This window comes from Lissotriton helveticus, chromosome 2_1, assembly GCF_964261635.1.
Source record: "Lissotriton helveticus chromosome 2_1, aLisHel1.1, whole genome shotgun sequence".
In the NCBI taxonomy this organism is placed as follows: domain Eukaryota; kingdom Metazoa; phylum Chordata; class Amphibia; order Caudata; family Salamandridae; genus Lissotriton; species Lissotriton helveticus.
Window position 1 is genome coordinate 448,877,942 of NC_136059.1, and position 13,621 is coordinate 448,891,562.

The 13,621-nt window shown below is 47.4% G+C and overlaps 1 protein-coding gene across 2 annotated transcripts in view; it reads left to right on the plus strand.

Annotated features, from left to right (window-relative positions):
* LOC144818042 (granzyme A-like) overlaps nt 1-13,621 on the plus strand; it is a 150,695-nt gene that overhangs the window by 13,670 nt on the left and 123,404 nt on the right. For both annotated transcript variants that reach the window (XM_078675078.1, XM_078675080.1), the window contains exon 2: nt 765-909. In XM_078675078.1, coding sequence (XP_078531204.1) covers nt 765-909 — 145 coding nt within the window. The remainder of the gene's footprint in view (nt 1-764; nt 910-13,621) is intronic.

The following is a 13,621-nucleotide window of genomic DNA, read 5'->3' on the forward strand; positions in this document are numbered from 1 at the left end:
CTCTGGCGGTGGGAGGTTTACCGCGGAATCCTCTCGCGACGCGGCTGGCTCAGTAGTCCTGAAGCTGCAACAAGAAAAAACCGACGATCAGGAAGCGGCTTTAGCCTCCGTCCTCCGGCACCGACGATCAAAAAGCGGCTTCAGCCTCCGTCCCTCAGCGCGAGATCCACGTCCTGGGAACCCTGTAACCCTGCAGGAAGACAACAGGGGAAAGTCTCCAACACGGCTACCTCGCGTCCAACGCCGATCCCAGACCGATGTCGCTCTCCTCGAAGTGCTCAACCTGAAATATAAAAGCGGGAAAATTAGAAAACAAAGAAGCCCCGAACGCGGGGCACAACGTTCAGCGAGGGAGCGTCCAGGGACAAGGGGGTCTCCTGGGCGCTCCCTACCTCTTATTCCCGAGGGGCCGGATGGCCCCTCCTAACGCCCGCCCCCCCCGACCCGGAACCAGTCCATTGATTCCGGGTCAGGAGGGGCGCCGGCCAATCGGCGGTGGGCCGCGCCCCCAGGGCACGCCCCCACCGTCGAAGGACCCGAGGAGAGAGGGGGTGAGGCGGTCGCCGCGCCGCCATGCGTGCGGGGGGGCCGAGGGCCCCCCCTTTTCATTTGGGAAGCCCTTGATGTCCCCAGTTTAAGCCTTGCTCTCACTGTTCACCTCAGACACTACACTTTTCCACAAGTTGACATTTTCGTTGCAGCGCACTTTTGTGAAGATTACTGCTGAAGTTTAACCATCTTTTACTGGGTTGTGCTTTCCACAGATCAATGCACAGAAATCATTGGTGGGACTGAAGTGGCCCCACATTCCAGACCTTACATGGCTCTGATAAGGGATAAACGTCCCGTCATTTGTGGAGGGACATTGATCAAAGATGGATGGGTCTTAACCGCTGCGCACTGCAATATGTAAGTACTTTAATTACAAAACAACAATATGTTTCAGCACAGTGGGGATATATGAAAGCAAAAAGTGTACTTGTGAGTTTGTCTACAAAAGGTGGGGGGGTAAATGGGGTTCTGCCCAGGCTTATAGATCATTTACATTGTGTAGCGTATACCTAGCACCTCAGTTGAGCCATCACTTTAACATGCAAAGGTCATACACATACAGGCAGCAAGTATGTTCTAACTTAAGAAGGTGACCTCCTTACTCTGCTCAGGTGGATGGAGGTAAAACTCAGCAGTAGATCAGTCCCCGAGGATCTGAACCATTCTGGTAGTTCTGGGAAACATTAAACATGTGAGGTCACCCAAGGATAGGCACACATACTGAGCCTGGTTAATAAAAGCAGACCTAGGGGCTGATTATGATGGAGGATTTTCCGCATCCTCCGGGCCGGCGGAAGCTACCGCCGGCCAGGAGGATGCGGAAAATCCTCTGCAGACCCACCAAAGACCCACCGCCACATTAGGATGGCTTGTGGGTCCTGGTTTCCGTCCGCAGCTTTTCCGCCGCGGATGGCTTACAACCGTGGCGGAAAAGTTCTTATATGGTGATGGTGTCTCTCAGACACCGTCAACCATATTAGGATGGGCTGTGCAAAATGCTTTTCCGCGGCGGGTTTTCCGCCATGGAAAAGCATGTGTAACTTCACTGTGGGGGCCCATTGCGGGCCCCCTGGGTGAAGGGTGGGTGGGGGGTGCACATGGGGGGTACCTATGGTACCCCCGTGCATTTGTATGCAGAAATCGGCAGGCACCGCAGAGTGCCTGCTGCTTTCTGCATACAAATGCAATGTATGCATTTTTACCATTGCGGCGGATGCAGCTTGAAGCTAGAGGCTGTGACCGCCAGGGTGGCGGTCACATGTTATGTTATGTTATGTTATTTTTATTTGTACCGCGCACAGCTGCCCCAGCAAAGGGGCGTCCTGGCGCTTTGAGAAGGTAAACACAACACAGCATTAAAAGCGGGCAGAAAGGAGAAGAGACACAACAGATGAGCTAAACAAATAAAAAGGTCTTGATAGCCCGTCTAAACTGAAGGAGCTCATCGATGGCCCGGATTTGTGGAGGAAGAGAATTCCACCAGCTCGCTGCCAGGACTCGAAAGGAGTGGCCACCAATTCTGCTCAACTTAAAACGCGGGACCACTGCTAAGTTCTGGCCTAGCGATCTAAGAGTGCGAGAGGGGACATAGGGGATCAGCAGTTTCTCCAAGATTTGTGGGGAAGTACCCTTGAGGATTTTAAATGCAAGGCAGAGAACCTTGAATCTAATCCTCTGCTGCACAGGGAGCCAGTGGAGAGAGCGCAGGGTATTGGACACCGAGCACCGCCTAGGCAGACCTGTCACCAGTCGGGCCGCAGCGTTTTGAACCCGCTGGAGCCGCAGAAATTCTGACTGGTTAACCCCCACCAGTAGGGAGCTGGCATAGTCCAGCCTGGACAGCACTGATGCTTGGACCACCAGCTGTCTTGTGGGTGCATCAAAGAATTTGAGGATGGGTCGAAGTCCTCTGATGATGCCATAGCAAGAAGCCGCCACCTTCTTGGTATGACAGATGAAACTCAGAGAAGGATCAAGCCACACCCCCAGGTTTTTTATCTCTGCCGCTGGGAGGGGAGTCACACCCAACTCTCAAGGCCACCATTTGTCACCCCACAAAGCCACCTGTTTACCAACCACCATAATCTCCGTCTTCTTGGTGTTTAACTGGAGACAGTTGGAATTCATCCAGTTAGCCACTTCCCGCAGACCATCACAGAACCTGGGAGCCTCCAGGTCTGAGTCCCCACTCAGTGTGACCGCCAGCTGCGTGTCATCTGCGTAAGAGACCATGGTCAGGCCCACCGCTTGACGACCGCAGCCAACGGTCTCACATACAGATTGAAAAGGGTGGGACTCAGTGATGACCCCTGTGGGACTCCCTGGTCTAACGGGTAGGATGACGACTTACCGGGCGGGATCGCCACCTGGAATGACCTATCCGTAAGGAAGGATCGAAACCAGTGCAAGGCGGAGCCAGAAACGCCCACCTCCTCAAATCAGAATCCCGTGCGAGACCGTGTCGAAGGCGGCACTGAGATCTAATAACAATAGTGCCGCCGTCCGACCGGAATCCAGCACGGAACGCAGATGCTCGACCATCGAGAGAAGGGCCGTCTCCGTGCTGTGACCCGCACGGAACCCGTTCTGGGTAGGGTCGAGAATGTTAAGCCTACCAAGATGGTCTGTAAGAGTGGCATTCACATGGGCCTCCGCTATTTTCGTGGCCCAAGGGAGAAGGGAGATAGGGCGGTAGCTTTCAGGTTTAAGGGGGTCAAGGGTCGCCTTCTTCAGAATTGGCGTGACTACTGCCTGCTTCCATCTGACGGGAACCACTCCAGAAGAGAGGGACAGGTTGATCAAGGACAGCACCGGGGTACGGCAAACCAGCGCCAGGGTCTTTAGTTGGGCCGGTTTCAGTGGGTCTGCCGGAGATCCAGACTTGATTTTGGCGCTGAGAGAGTCAAACACCTCCAGAGATAAGGGGGGTAAGATAGAGACCTTACCATACATGCAGTAGATATTTGTTCAACCTACTGATATTTTGCACTTTTGTTCTTTTTAATTTTGGAAGTGGATTGCGCCTGATTAAAGTATATTCTGCACCCACTATCCAATTTTTAAATTCACTATCACATATTATTCTTTGTGCACTGCTTATTCAGTTACTAATTTCTGTGTGCACTGATGGCACAGTGTGGATGGACCACTTGGTGAGATTGGCCCAAATGATGACCAATGGGCGATCCGAAATACGTAACTGATGGGTATCCATACCATGTAGTGGTGGGTCCTAACGTGTCATGTAGTGGACCGGACATGTTTTGAATATAGAGCCTTTTGAGTTTTCTGAGACCCACAGTTATTACTTTTGTATGTAGTGCTTTGTAAGGGATTATAACTGTGTTCAGGTCTGTAAATATTTCCCTTGGACCCTATTCCCCCTGTCTGTATTGTGGGTAAGATAGAAAGACATTCCCCCTCACCTAAGGTGCGCCCAACCTGCTCTAGCATCAGGGAACCCGTTGGAAAAGTGCGATAGATGGCTTGCACTTTTTCATGGAAGAAAGAGGCCAAACCCTCACAATGTGAGTCCGAGCATATTTCCACTACAGTTGCTCTCTTCGCCATCAGGTCCTTTAATACTTTGAAAATAAGTTTCGAGGGATTGGCAGAATTCTGAAACTGTTGAGCATAAAAGGAAGCGCGAGTTTGACACACTGCCCTGTGGTAGATCTTGACCTTGGCCAGATAACATATCTTCAGATCTGGGTCGTACGACTTCCTCCATAATCTTTCGGCCTGTCTACAGGCCCTCTTAAGAGATGCCAAGGAAGTGTCATACCAAGGACTCGGCTCCTTCCGATGACACTTGGACCAACACATAGGAATCAGAGAATCGAGGGCACCAGATATCCACTCACAGAAGGAGTCGTATCCACAATCAACCTCGGTGAGCGGACCTAAAGGAACCTCCTCGAGCAGATGGTAAAAATCCTCCAGTCTTAATTTGTTCCAGTGTCGTTTAAGAATAAGTCTGTCCTGAGATAGAAAAGGAAAGTCAGACAAAGAGCATGCCATTTTCACCAGCATGTGGTCTGTCCAGACCAACTGGGAGGAACCAAGAACTCTGAATCCTTCTAGATTTGTGAAGAATGGGTCAAGAGTATGACCACCTCTATGTGTGGGGAAAGTAATCATCTGCGAGAGCTGTAGAGCCTCAAGATCCGCCAGAAAGCTCCTAATAGAGGGTAAAGAAGGGCAGTCCAAATGGAGATTAAGATCTCCCACAACATTAAAATTTGCGCATCCTAGTGCCTCTGTACTAATGTACTCAGGAAGAGCAGCCCTAAAAACAGAGTCACAGCCCGGAGGCCGGTAAATTAATAAACCAGAGAAGGTAAACTGGTGACTAAACGCTATTTTAAATAGGGCACCCTCACACCCCAAAAGTTCAGCGGCTTTCCACTCGCAGGGATAACACCGTTTGGTGGCCATCGCAATGCCTCCACCTCTAGTCGTCCGATTTAAAGTAAAAATAGCATACTCTGGGGGAAAGGCTAGGTTAATTATCCTAATTAACATCCTAATTGCACAGGAGGGAACTCCGCAGGGCATGCGGAGGTTCCCTCCTACTCTATGGTGGCGGACAAATCGGCCCACTAATATGCACATTACTAACCCACTTACATAAATCACAAGATCTGTATTTACAGGGCTAATACTTACAAACATCAAAGCTCCTCAGAAGGCACTTTAGGTTGGGGTGGGAGAGAGTGTGTTCTGGATTACCAAGACCAGTTAAAACCAAGGTACTGAATTTTTTTTCCGGTTTCTCACACTGTGGAACATACCTAAAGCTACTCCAACATGAGGCAGTACCGTATATGCATCCAGTGTGTCAAAGGAAAGAGAGCACTTCTGAATTTCATGGTGATGCAAGGGAAGAAGTTCCCCACATGGAAATATATTTTCCTTGTGGAGAAAAACGGTTTGGGTGATGCTCAAATCTTCTCCCCTACCCATGTGGATTGTCCTCAGGAGCAGTACAATCATTAGTGGTCTCAAGACTAGAATATGGTTCTGCAACTCTTTCGGGTCTTTCCAGATCAAGAACGGCTGCACTAAAAGCGACCCTCAATGTAGCAGCTAGACTGTTAACCAGCATTAGATGCTTTGACCTCATTACTCCTTCACTCAGGACTCTCAACTGGCTCCCTCACGAGGCCAGAACTGAAATGAAAATTGCTTGCCTCTTGCATAAAGCCTTACAGCGTAATGAACCGAGGTACCTGGCAGAAAATATCCAGATCTGAGGAGGGAACTGCTCACTCAGAAGCGCAAACTCTCTCAGGCTAGAAACCGCCACCCCCACCGCAGATTCAGAAAACAATTAACCTACACTTGTTCCTTTTCTGGATCAGCACCAAGGATTTGGAACTTCCTACCACCCAAGGTTCAGTCTAACCCATTGACCCAAAAGTTACAATGAGCCCATCCCCTGGGTGCATTGGCAGCAACAATGCCTGTCATACTAATACAGAGCTGAAGAGCATCAGTGCCCAGTGGAACCCACACAAACATTGTCCCCTGGGTTCCTGAAACGAAACCAACGCAAAGCAGAATCATGGAATTCTACCCTGGGGAACCTATTTCAACGGCGCATAAAGAACAGAGATCGCCTATTGATAATTCTGTTACTACATACCATATCTTACTGATGTTTTTAAAAGTTGATATTTTTATTAGATGTTCTTTTTATGTATCAGATCTTTGTTTATGTTTATCTATTGATATGTACAGCACTCTGAATACCCTTGGGTCATGTTCCTGCTTTATAAAACACCATAAATAAATAAAGGAGCACAAGGGGGAGCGCAAAAAGAAATCTACAATTTGTATAGATTTCAGTGCGTTAGAATGTTTCTATAAATGGCCATAAATTCAGACGTATCTGCTAAGGCTCAAGCACAAACCCTGAAAGATATTTCTGAGTGTTTCCTAATTTTCTCCATATTCGTCCCTGTTAGAGCAGACTAGCACAGACTTCCTTATATTACAGCATTGAATGGATATTTTGGTGTTGGTGTAAAAGGAAAAACGATTTTGCATATGTGCTTTCACCCTCTCTGGATAAGTGGAATCATTATTAGTGGTGATGAATCCCAGAAAAATACTCAGGAATGTCATGAAACCATAAAATTAGTGAATAACTTTTAGACTTCAAGGGTAAACTAAGAAGGACACCGTCAGCTGTGACTTTTGCCTTTGTCATGAGACCATGGGACGTCTAGGAGGTCCCATCCCGAGGCCCAACTTCTGAGCTCTCTGGCTGTAGTGGTGGCAAATGTAACCCACAATGAAGGAGTACATCTATCCCACTGTACGTCGAACACACAGTTAAAGTCTCCTCACAATATCAGGTTCTCGTGGGACAATCATGCTAACGCTCCAGAGAGTCATTCCAGGAAGGGAATCTGCTCACGATTAGGGGCATACACACTGCCTACTGTAATTTCCTTGCCTTTCAAAGTACCATTAAGTACAACGTACCTCCCATCAGTATCTATTATTTTCCGAGTGAGTTGAAAGGAACCCCTGGTCTGATCCACACAAGCACTCCCCTTGAAAAGGCCGAATAAATGGTTGTAAAAAGTTGCCCTCTTCATCCACGGCATAGTCTAGCAACCTCCATCTCTGTGAGGTGGGTCTCTTGCAACAAAACCACATGCACCCCCCTACGTTTAATATAGTTCAATATACTGTAGCGTTTTGAGGGCGAACCCATACCCCGGATATTCCAAGTTAGGAGTTTAAACTTCTCAGTCCAACCCACATTCTCCACCATCAGCTCATCTAGTATGCCCCCCAACTCCCCTACCACAGTGTCTAATTGAAGTACTGACCCAGGCATCCTTGCATGTAACAACAAACCCTCATGGAAAAGACTAATCACCAAATTGATAGAAAAATACTTACATTTTATTATGAGTCAGTATATTTGTTTTGTGAATTTTTGTTAAATTTCATACTGTTAGATATTTAGAGAATAATCGATTATAAATACAATAGCAACATAGAAATTCATAAAAAAACATAATAGACATAGACATAGCATTAGACAAGAAAGACGATGGAGGCAAAGTGGTAGATAGGGACTACGTGCGTTTTGGCTTGTCAGCCTTCATCAGGTGACAGTCTATTGCAAGACAAAAAACACAATTTAAAAGAGAAAGGAGGAAACAGCCAGTCATCAACGGCAATAGCTCCTGGGATGATAATAAAATCACGCTGATAGCCTCTCATGGGTATGTAGATGAACGAAAGGTGATAATGGAGCATATAAATAAAGACGCAAAATCCGTCTGAAGATGGATGGCAATAATCTGAACACCGCACCTGAGCACCGATCAATGGCCGGCATAAAAATTAGATACAAACTTGCGAGGATATCTGCACATAGCAGCAAACAAAAAGATTTTGGTCCTCGAGCAGCAAAGAACGCCATGTGGGAAGGCGTCCGATGCAGGTATAAGGTGCAGGCAGACCTTATATCTGCATTGGACGCCTTCCCACATGGCGTTCTTTGTCTTACAATAGACAGTCACCTGATCAAGGCTGACAAGACGAAACGCGCGTAGTCCCTATCTACCGCTTTGCCTCCATCGTCTTTCTTGTCTAATGCTATGTCTATGTCTATTATGTTTTTTATGAATTTCTATGTTGCTATTGTATTTATAATCGATTATTCTCTAAATATCTAACAGTATGAAATTTAACAAAAAATTACAAAACAAATTTACTGACTCATAATAAAATTTAACTATTTTTCTATCAATTCGGTGATTAGTATTTTCCATGTGGGCTTCTTTCATCTCTTTTTTTAGGTTAGCAATTTCGTTCATTTATTGTTATTTTTCTACTTAGCTATAGACCTTTTCCAAATTGATTGTACTTCACCAAGGAATAGCAGGTTCATTAAATATATAGGGGTCCCCTATTTCTAAAACAATGTAACAACAAACCCAATATTCCAACTCCATCCCCCCCCCATGAGTGGATTGACAATGGTCAGCTGCCCAAATTGACAAAGATACTGTATTGTGCTAACCTACACCAGGTCGATAAGGTCCAAGGCTGACCGCATGAGGACCTGCAGGGGAGGGCAGCTTGCTAGTTAAGACTAACTAAACGGAATTGAACTAACATAACCTCACAGCCTTGATTGGCCGTTCCAACCCGCGCCCGGGTGCACCCACCCAGCAAACTCTACCTCGTCACCACAATCCCAGCACCAAAAGGTGGATCAGGTGCGAAAGAGTAAAACCAGGACCATCTGGCCCAGTAAAGCATGCAAGAAGAGTGCAGAGGGAAAGGAGAGAAATAAAAAGCTATTGCAGTCACTTAGCCCAATATCCCTTCTGCAGTTTGAGGAGTCACTGTTGGCATAGTGACGCTGGCAGCCTGGAACACATCTGAGTCTGATTCTTCAGTCCCATATTTCGCCTCCGAATCTCTCTTAGTTGACGTACCTCTACTTCGCATCATGAGTGACATGGCTTCCAATGCGTCTGCTCTCTCCGTCGTGGGTCTCTGGAACCTAGGTCTCTTTGTCTCCTTCCATCTTTGGTGCCATCGCTTCCCCAGATGTCCAGCTCCGGTTGCTTGCCTCCCAACGCGTGACTTGGGGCGACCTTCCATTTTGTAAGCTTCGATCCAGTCCCAGGCAGATTAGGCTCTTCACAAAAATATGTTTTCCCCTCTAACATGATCTTAAGCGGGGCTGGGAACATCAAGGAATACTGTACCCCCTCCTCATGCAAAGCTCTCTTAACCTCCAAAAAGGAGGTACGACGTCTTTGGACTTCTAACATGTAGTCCGGAAATAAGGAAACTTTATTGTTTTCCACCGTATACGGCCCACCTGATCTAGCCTTCTGTAGTAGCAGGTCTATGTCTCAGAAATGGAGCAGTCTAGCCACCACGGCTCACGGTGGTCAACCCGGTGCCGGTAGCTGAGAAGGTACACAATGGGCCCTCTCCAATGTATAGAACTGTGAAAAACCCTGAGGCGCTACCACTTCTCTAAGTCATGTCTCCAAGTAGGTGACCATGTCTTGGCCTTCCACCCCTTCCTGAAGACCAATACCCCTCACAATGTTCCACTGATTGCGGCCCTTGGCATATTCTGCTCTCCTTTCCAGTATATTGACCTTACTGGTTAGTTCCCCGACTTGAGCTGCTAAAGATTGATGTGCAGGGGCGAGCACTTCCAGGGTCGATATAGACTGTTTCACTCTGTCCGACAGTTTAGCATGTTCGGCTCGCAGAAGGCCCAGGCCCACCGCAACTGTACTGATGTCTTGGTGCAATGTCGCCTTAGTGTCAGCAATGGCCTCCAAAATTTTGGCTAATTGTTTCGGTGCTGGTATCTCCAGATGATTACCGACAGGTTCTTTAGTGGTTGTGTCTGTCGTGCAGTCATCTTGGTCCGGGGTGGGGCCCCATCTGTTTTCCCTCTAGGTTTCCCCAACTCCAGGGCAGTGCGATCTCTCACCACGGACCGAGTACGTCTCTCGCTAGGTGAAGTCCGCCAGTGTCTCTGATTTCCACAACTCCAGCATCCGAACTATACCCAGCAGGTCACCTCCCTTATGTACCGGTGCCGCCCTCACCGTCGCTGGTGTCGTTCCGGGGCAGATCGCCCAGTTGCTACCTGCATAGCACTTCGGGCTGTCCTTTTATGAGATCCTCCACTCAGTGCCCATGACTGGGCATGCCACTACTGCAGGGGAAGATCATTGATTTTCGACCAACGGCACCCAAGTGTCAAAACCGCCAATCCAGCTGCCAGAAGGAATCCCTCGACACAGGGGGAAGCCAGAGGTGACCCTTTCTCATCTGGCACACAGTTCTACAGCTGTAGTAGATTTGGGGCTGAAACAGAGAAGGTGGTGGAGTAATTCAGTCTGGGAGCAACCTCCTCTAACCCATCGGGTGAAGGCGCATTTGTTCCTGCTGGCCGGTCCGCAGCTGGCCACTTGTGGAGTAAGTAGCTGACCTACAAGATCGTCCCGGGCCAGATAGCAGTCCCGAAGGACGTGAAGCTTCCATTACACCAGTATTCTGAGAAGGCAGCCCAATCAAAGACTTGACAGCGTCTTGGCACTGCAACGGTGAGTGAGAGGCAGTTTGCCTCTTACTCTTCGTTGCAGCCGTGGCGACCAACGCCCACACAGCGCGGTGCAGCAGGATCTCCGAGGGGCCCAGTCTCTGCCCGTGGGTCACTAGGTATCTTCGGCAGGTCGACTGGTCTCAGTGGCCCCCACACGCCTGCTGGCAAGCACTCTTGCAGGCAATGGCATACCTGGTCTCTTCCGTCGGATCACAGCCTACGTGGCCGACACCCGGAGCAAGTACTGAGCCTCAAGGCCTCTAAAGGGCGAGGTACAGCCCACTCAGTTGCGTAGTAGGCACAGTATCAACCTCTTGGCCGGCTACCACCCGGCTCGCTGCACACTCTGCCCTCCGGTGTCTCAGCGTCCTCCACAAAGGGAGCTCTCACCGCAGGACAGGGCGACAGGCAAGCACTGGATCCGGCTCCTCTGCTTTGATTTTTCCGAGGCAGCATCTCTGAGGCACAGGATGCACAGTCCGGCCCCTGAATGCGATCCAGGTCCTGTCTTGCCAGCCGAGTCAGGTCTTCTCCTCCGCCCATTCCCCAAATCGTCTCTCCTCCCTATGCCGCCATCTTGGAGCTGCTTCGTCCAACTTGCATCTCTTCCGCGGCAGTTCCCGTTTTTTTTGGGTTTCCAGGGAGAATAAGAGAGGCCCCACTATCTCTTGTAGGCAGGCCCCCTGTACGTGTCCCCAGGCACGGGCGGATTCGCTGTTTATCCATATAAATTGCTTGGCTGACGCGGAACTCTCAGCTCATGTGTCTGCCATCCACTGCACTTATGCCACGCCCCACGCTCCTCTGCCTTAACGGAGGAGCCACCATTGCATGGCATGTTTCCAGAAATAGCTTTATTAAGTTTGCATGTAAAAATTGATATCATCCACAGTATGGAGCATGTACAAAGACAAATAAAATAAAATTAAAAAAAATGTAAGCTTTGCACCTAACTTTATCTGAAAGTAGATACTGAAGAGTGCCACCCATAAAAGAGTGATGCTAGTTAGGAAATACTTTCTGGAAAGTTGTTCTCCCCACTAACATGCTCAACTCTGCAGGAGATGGGAGTGCACATCTCTTTCAATATGGGGGACTCGTCAACCTCCTGACTACTGGTTGGTGGAAACTATTCTAGTTATAGTAATCAGAGTTTTACCTCTAACCCTAGTGGGTAGAATGCCAACAAGCCCTGTGTGGTAAAATTCCCATCCAGATCTGCCATGATTGGGATCAGTCACCCCGCCACCCCTCAGGGTGACATGTACGTGGTCAGAGAGCTATACTCACCACAGTCAATGGACTGCCCTGCAATTAGGTCTGAGGATGGGTACTGGGAATGTCATTTCTGAGTATTACATAACATGAATTTGATGTTCACCCAGAAACATTTAAAAAATCTTTTCCACATTCACAATATCGGTGACCTCGACCATTACAATATCTTCATATTTAATGTTTTTTCAAGCTTTCGTTTGCTTCAACAAAGTAACTTGTTCGAAAGGCCTTGTAAGTTTTAAGGCCTGATAGAATTGATAGCTGAAGTTGAAATACCTGCCCGTCTCCTTCATTAATGAGACATATATCACAGCAGCTATGATGCTATATATGCCCAACTGCTTCACATACCATATACACTCTATACGAGAAGCCACAGACTCCTATGTTTCTGGACTGGAAGACTGTAATCTATCGGGGTAGTTCTTGATTCAGGTAGGGGTGGTGGAGGGGAGCTTGTGCTATCATACTGATATATAACCTTTTATGTGTTTAATACAGCTTGATTGACACCTTGCGGCAGCTCTACTTTTGTAGCCTTTAGAGCTAGAATACACACTGACTAAAGCAGCCATGCCGGATACTGCCATTGGACCCTCTGGTTGATGTCATAATGGCAGCACTAGGGGATTTGCATCATTAGATTATTCTCTTAAGGGTTCAAGAAACAATTCAAAGGTCACACAAATGCCAACGTACCTCAGTCAGTTCAAACTGATCATTTCTCCCTACCAGAATAGACTCACACAGTCTAACAAAACTGGAGCAATTTTTATTCTGTTGGCAGCTCCTATTTGGGAGTTGGAACGATTAGATGACAGCAAAAATAGCTTAAAGTATCCGACATATAATTAAGCCCCATACAATATATTATATATTGAATCATTTGCTTATTTATTTGACGATTGCCACTTATTTATGTAATGTCTGCTAAATTATGATAGTTTCTTTTTTTATTATTATTGCTAGTATTTTTTTTATTTAAAGTAGGTTCGGTATAAAATGAGGCAGTGGTGATTACAGTGTTGGTAACAGAAGTTCCAGTAGTAGTTGGATGAAACAAACATTATAAAGCAAACCCTAAAATGAATCATAGCATATAGTCATCCTTTTTCTAATGGATGAAACAGGATCAGGTTGCACCTGGAGGAGCTTGTCACAGGAAAAAAGGCACGGAAGGAGGAAATGCAGTTGGAAATGGGCGGTATTACACTGATGTCTACGGGCTGCTTCACAGAACTAATCTGAGACAAAATCCTAAACTTACTACTTTTGGTATTCACAGAAGGCATTTAGTAGTAGTAAAGTTAGGATTCCCAACTGTACTACTACTAAATCCCTTTTGTGAATAACGAAAGTCATAAAGATAGGATTTTGTCTCAGTTTCGTAGTAGTAAATTTAGGAATCCTAACCTTACTACTACTAAATGCCTTCCGTGAATACCAAAAGTAGTAAGTTTAGGATTTTGTCTCCGATTACGTTTGTGAATTGGACCCATCGTGTTTATCCCCTCGGAGGCCCCTAGAGGGATTACTTGTATCATGCTGTAGTTGCACAACTGGGAATCATGGGCACTGGCACTATCACAAAAAAAAGAAAGTGAGAGAAAGGATGGGGGTTGGGTTTTTTTGTGTATGGACATGCACACACATCCGTGTTATTGTTACTGTAATATC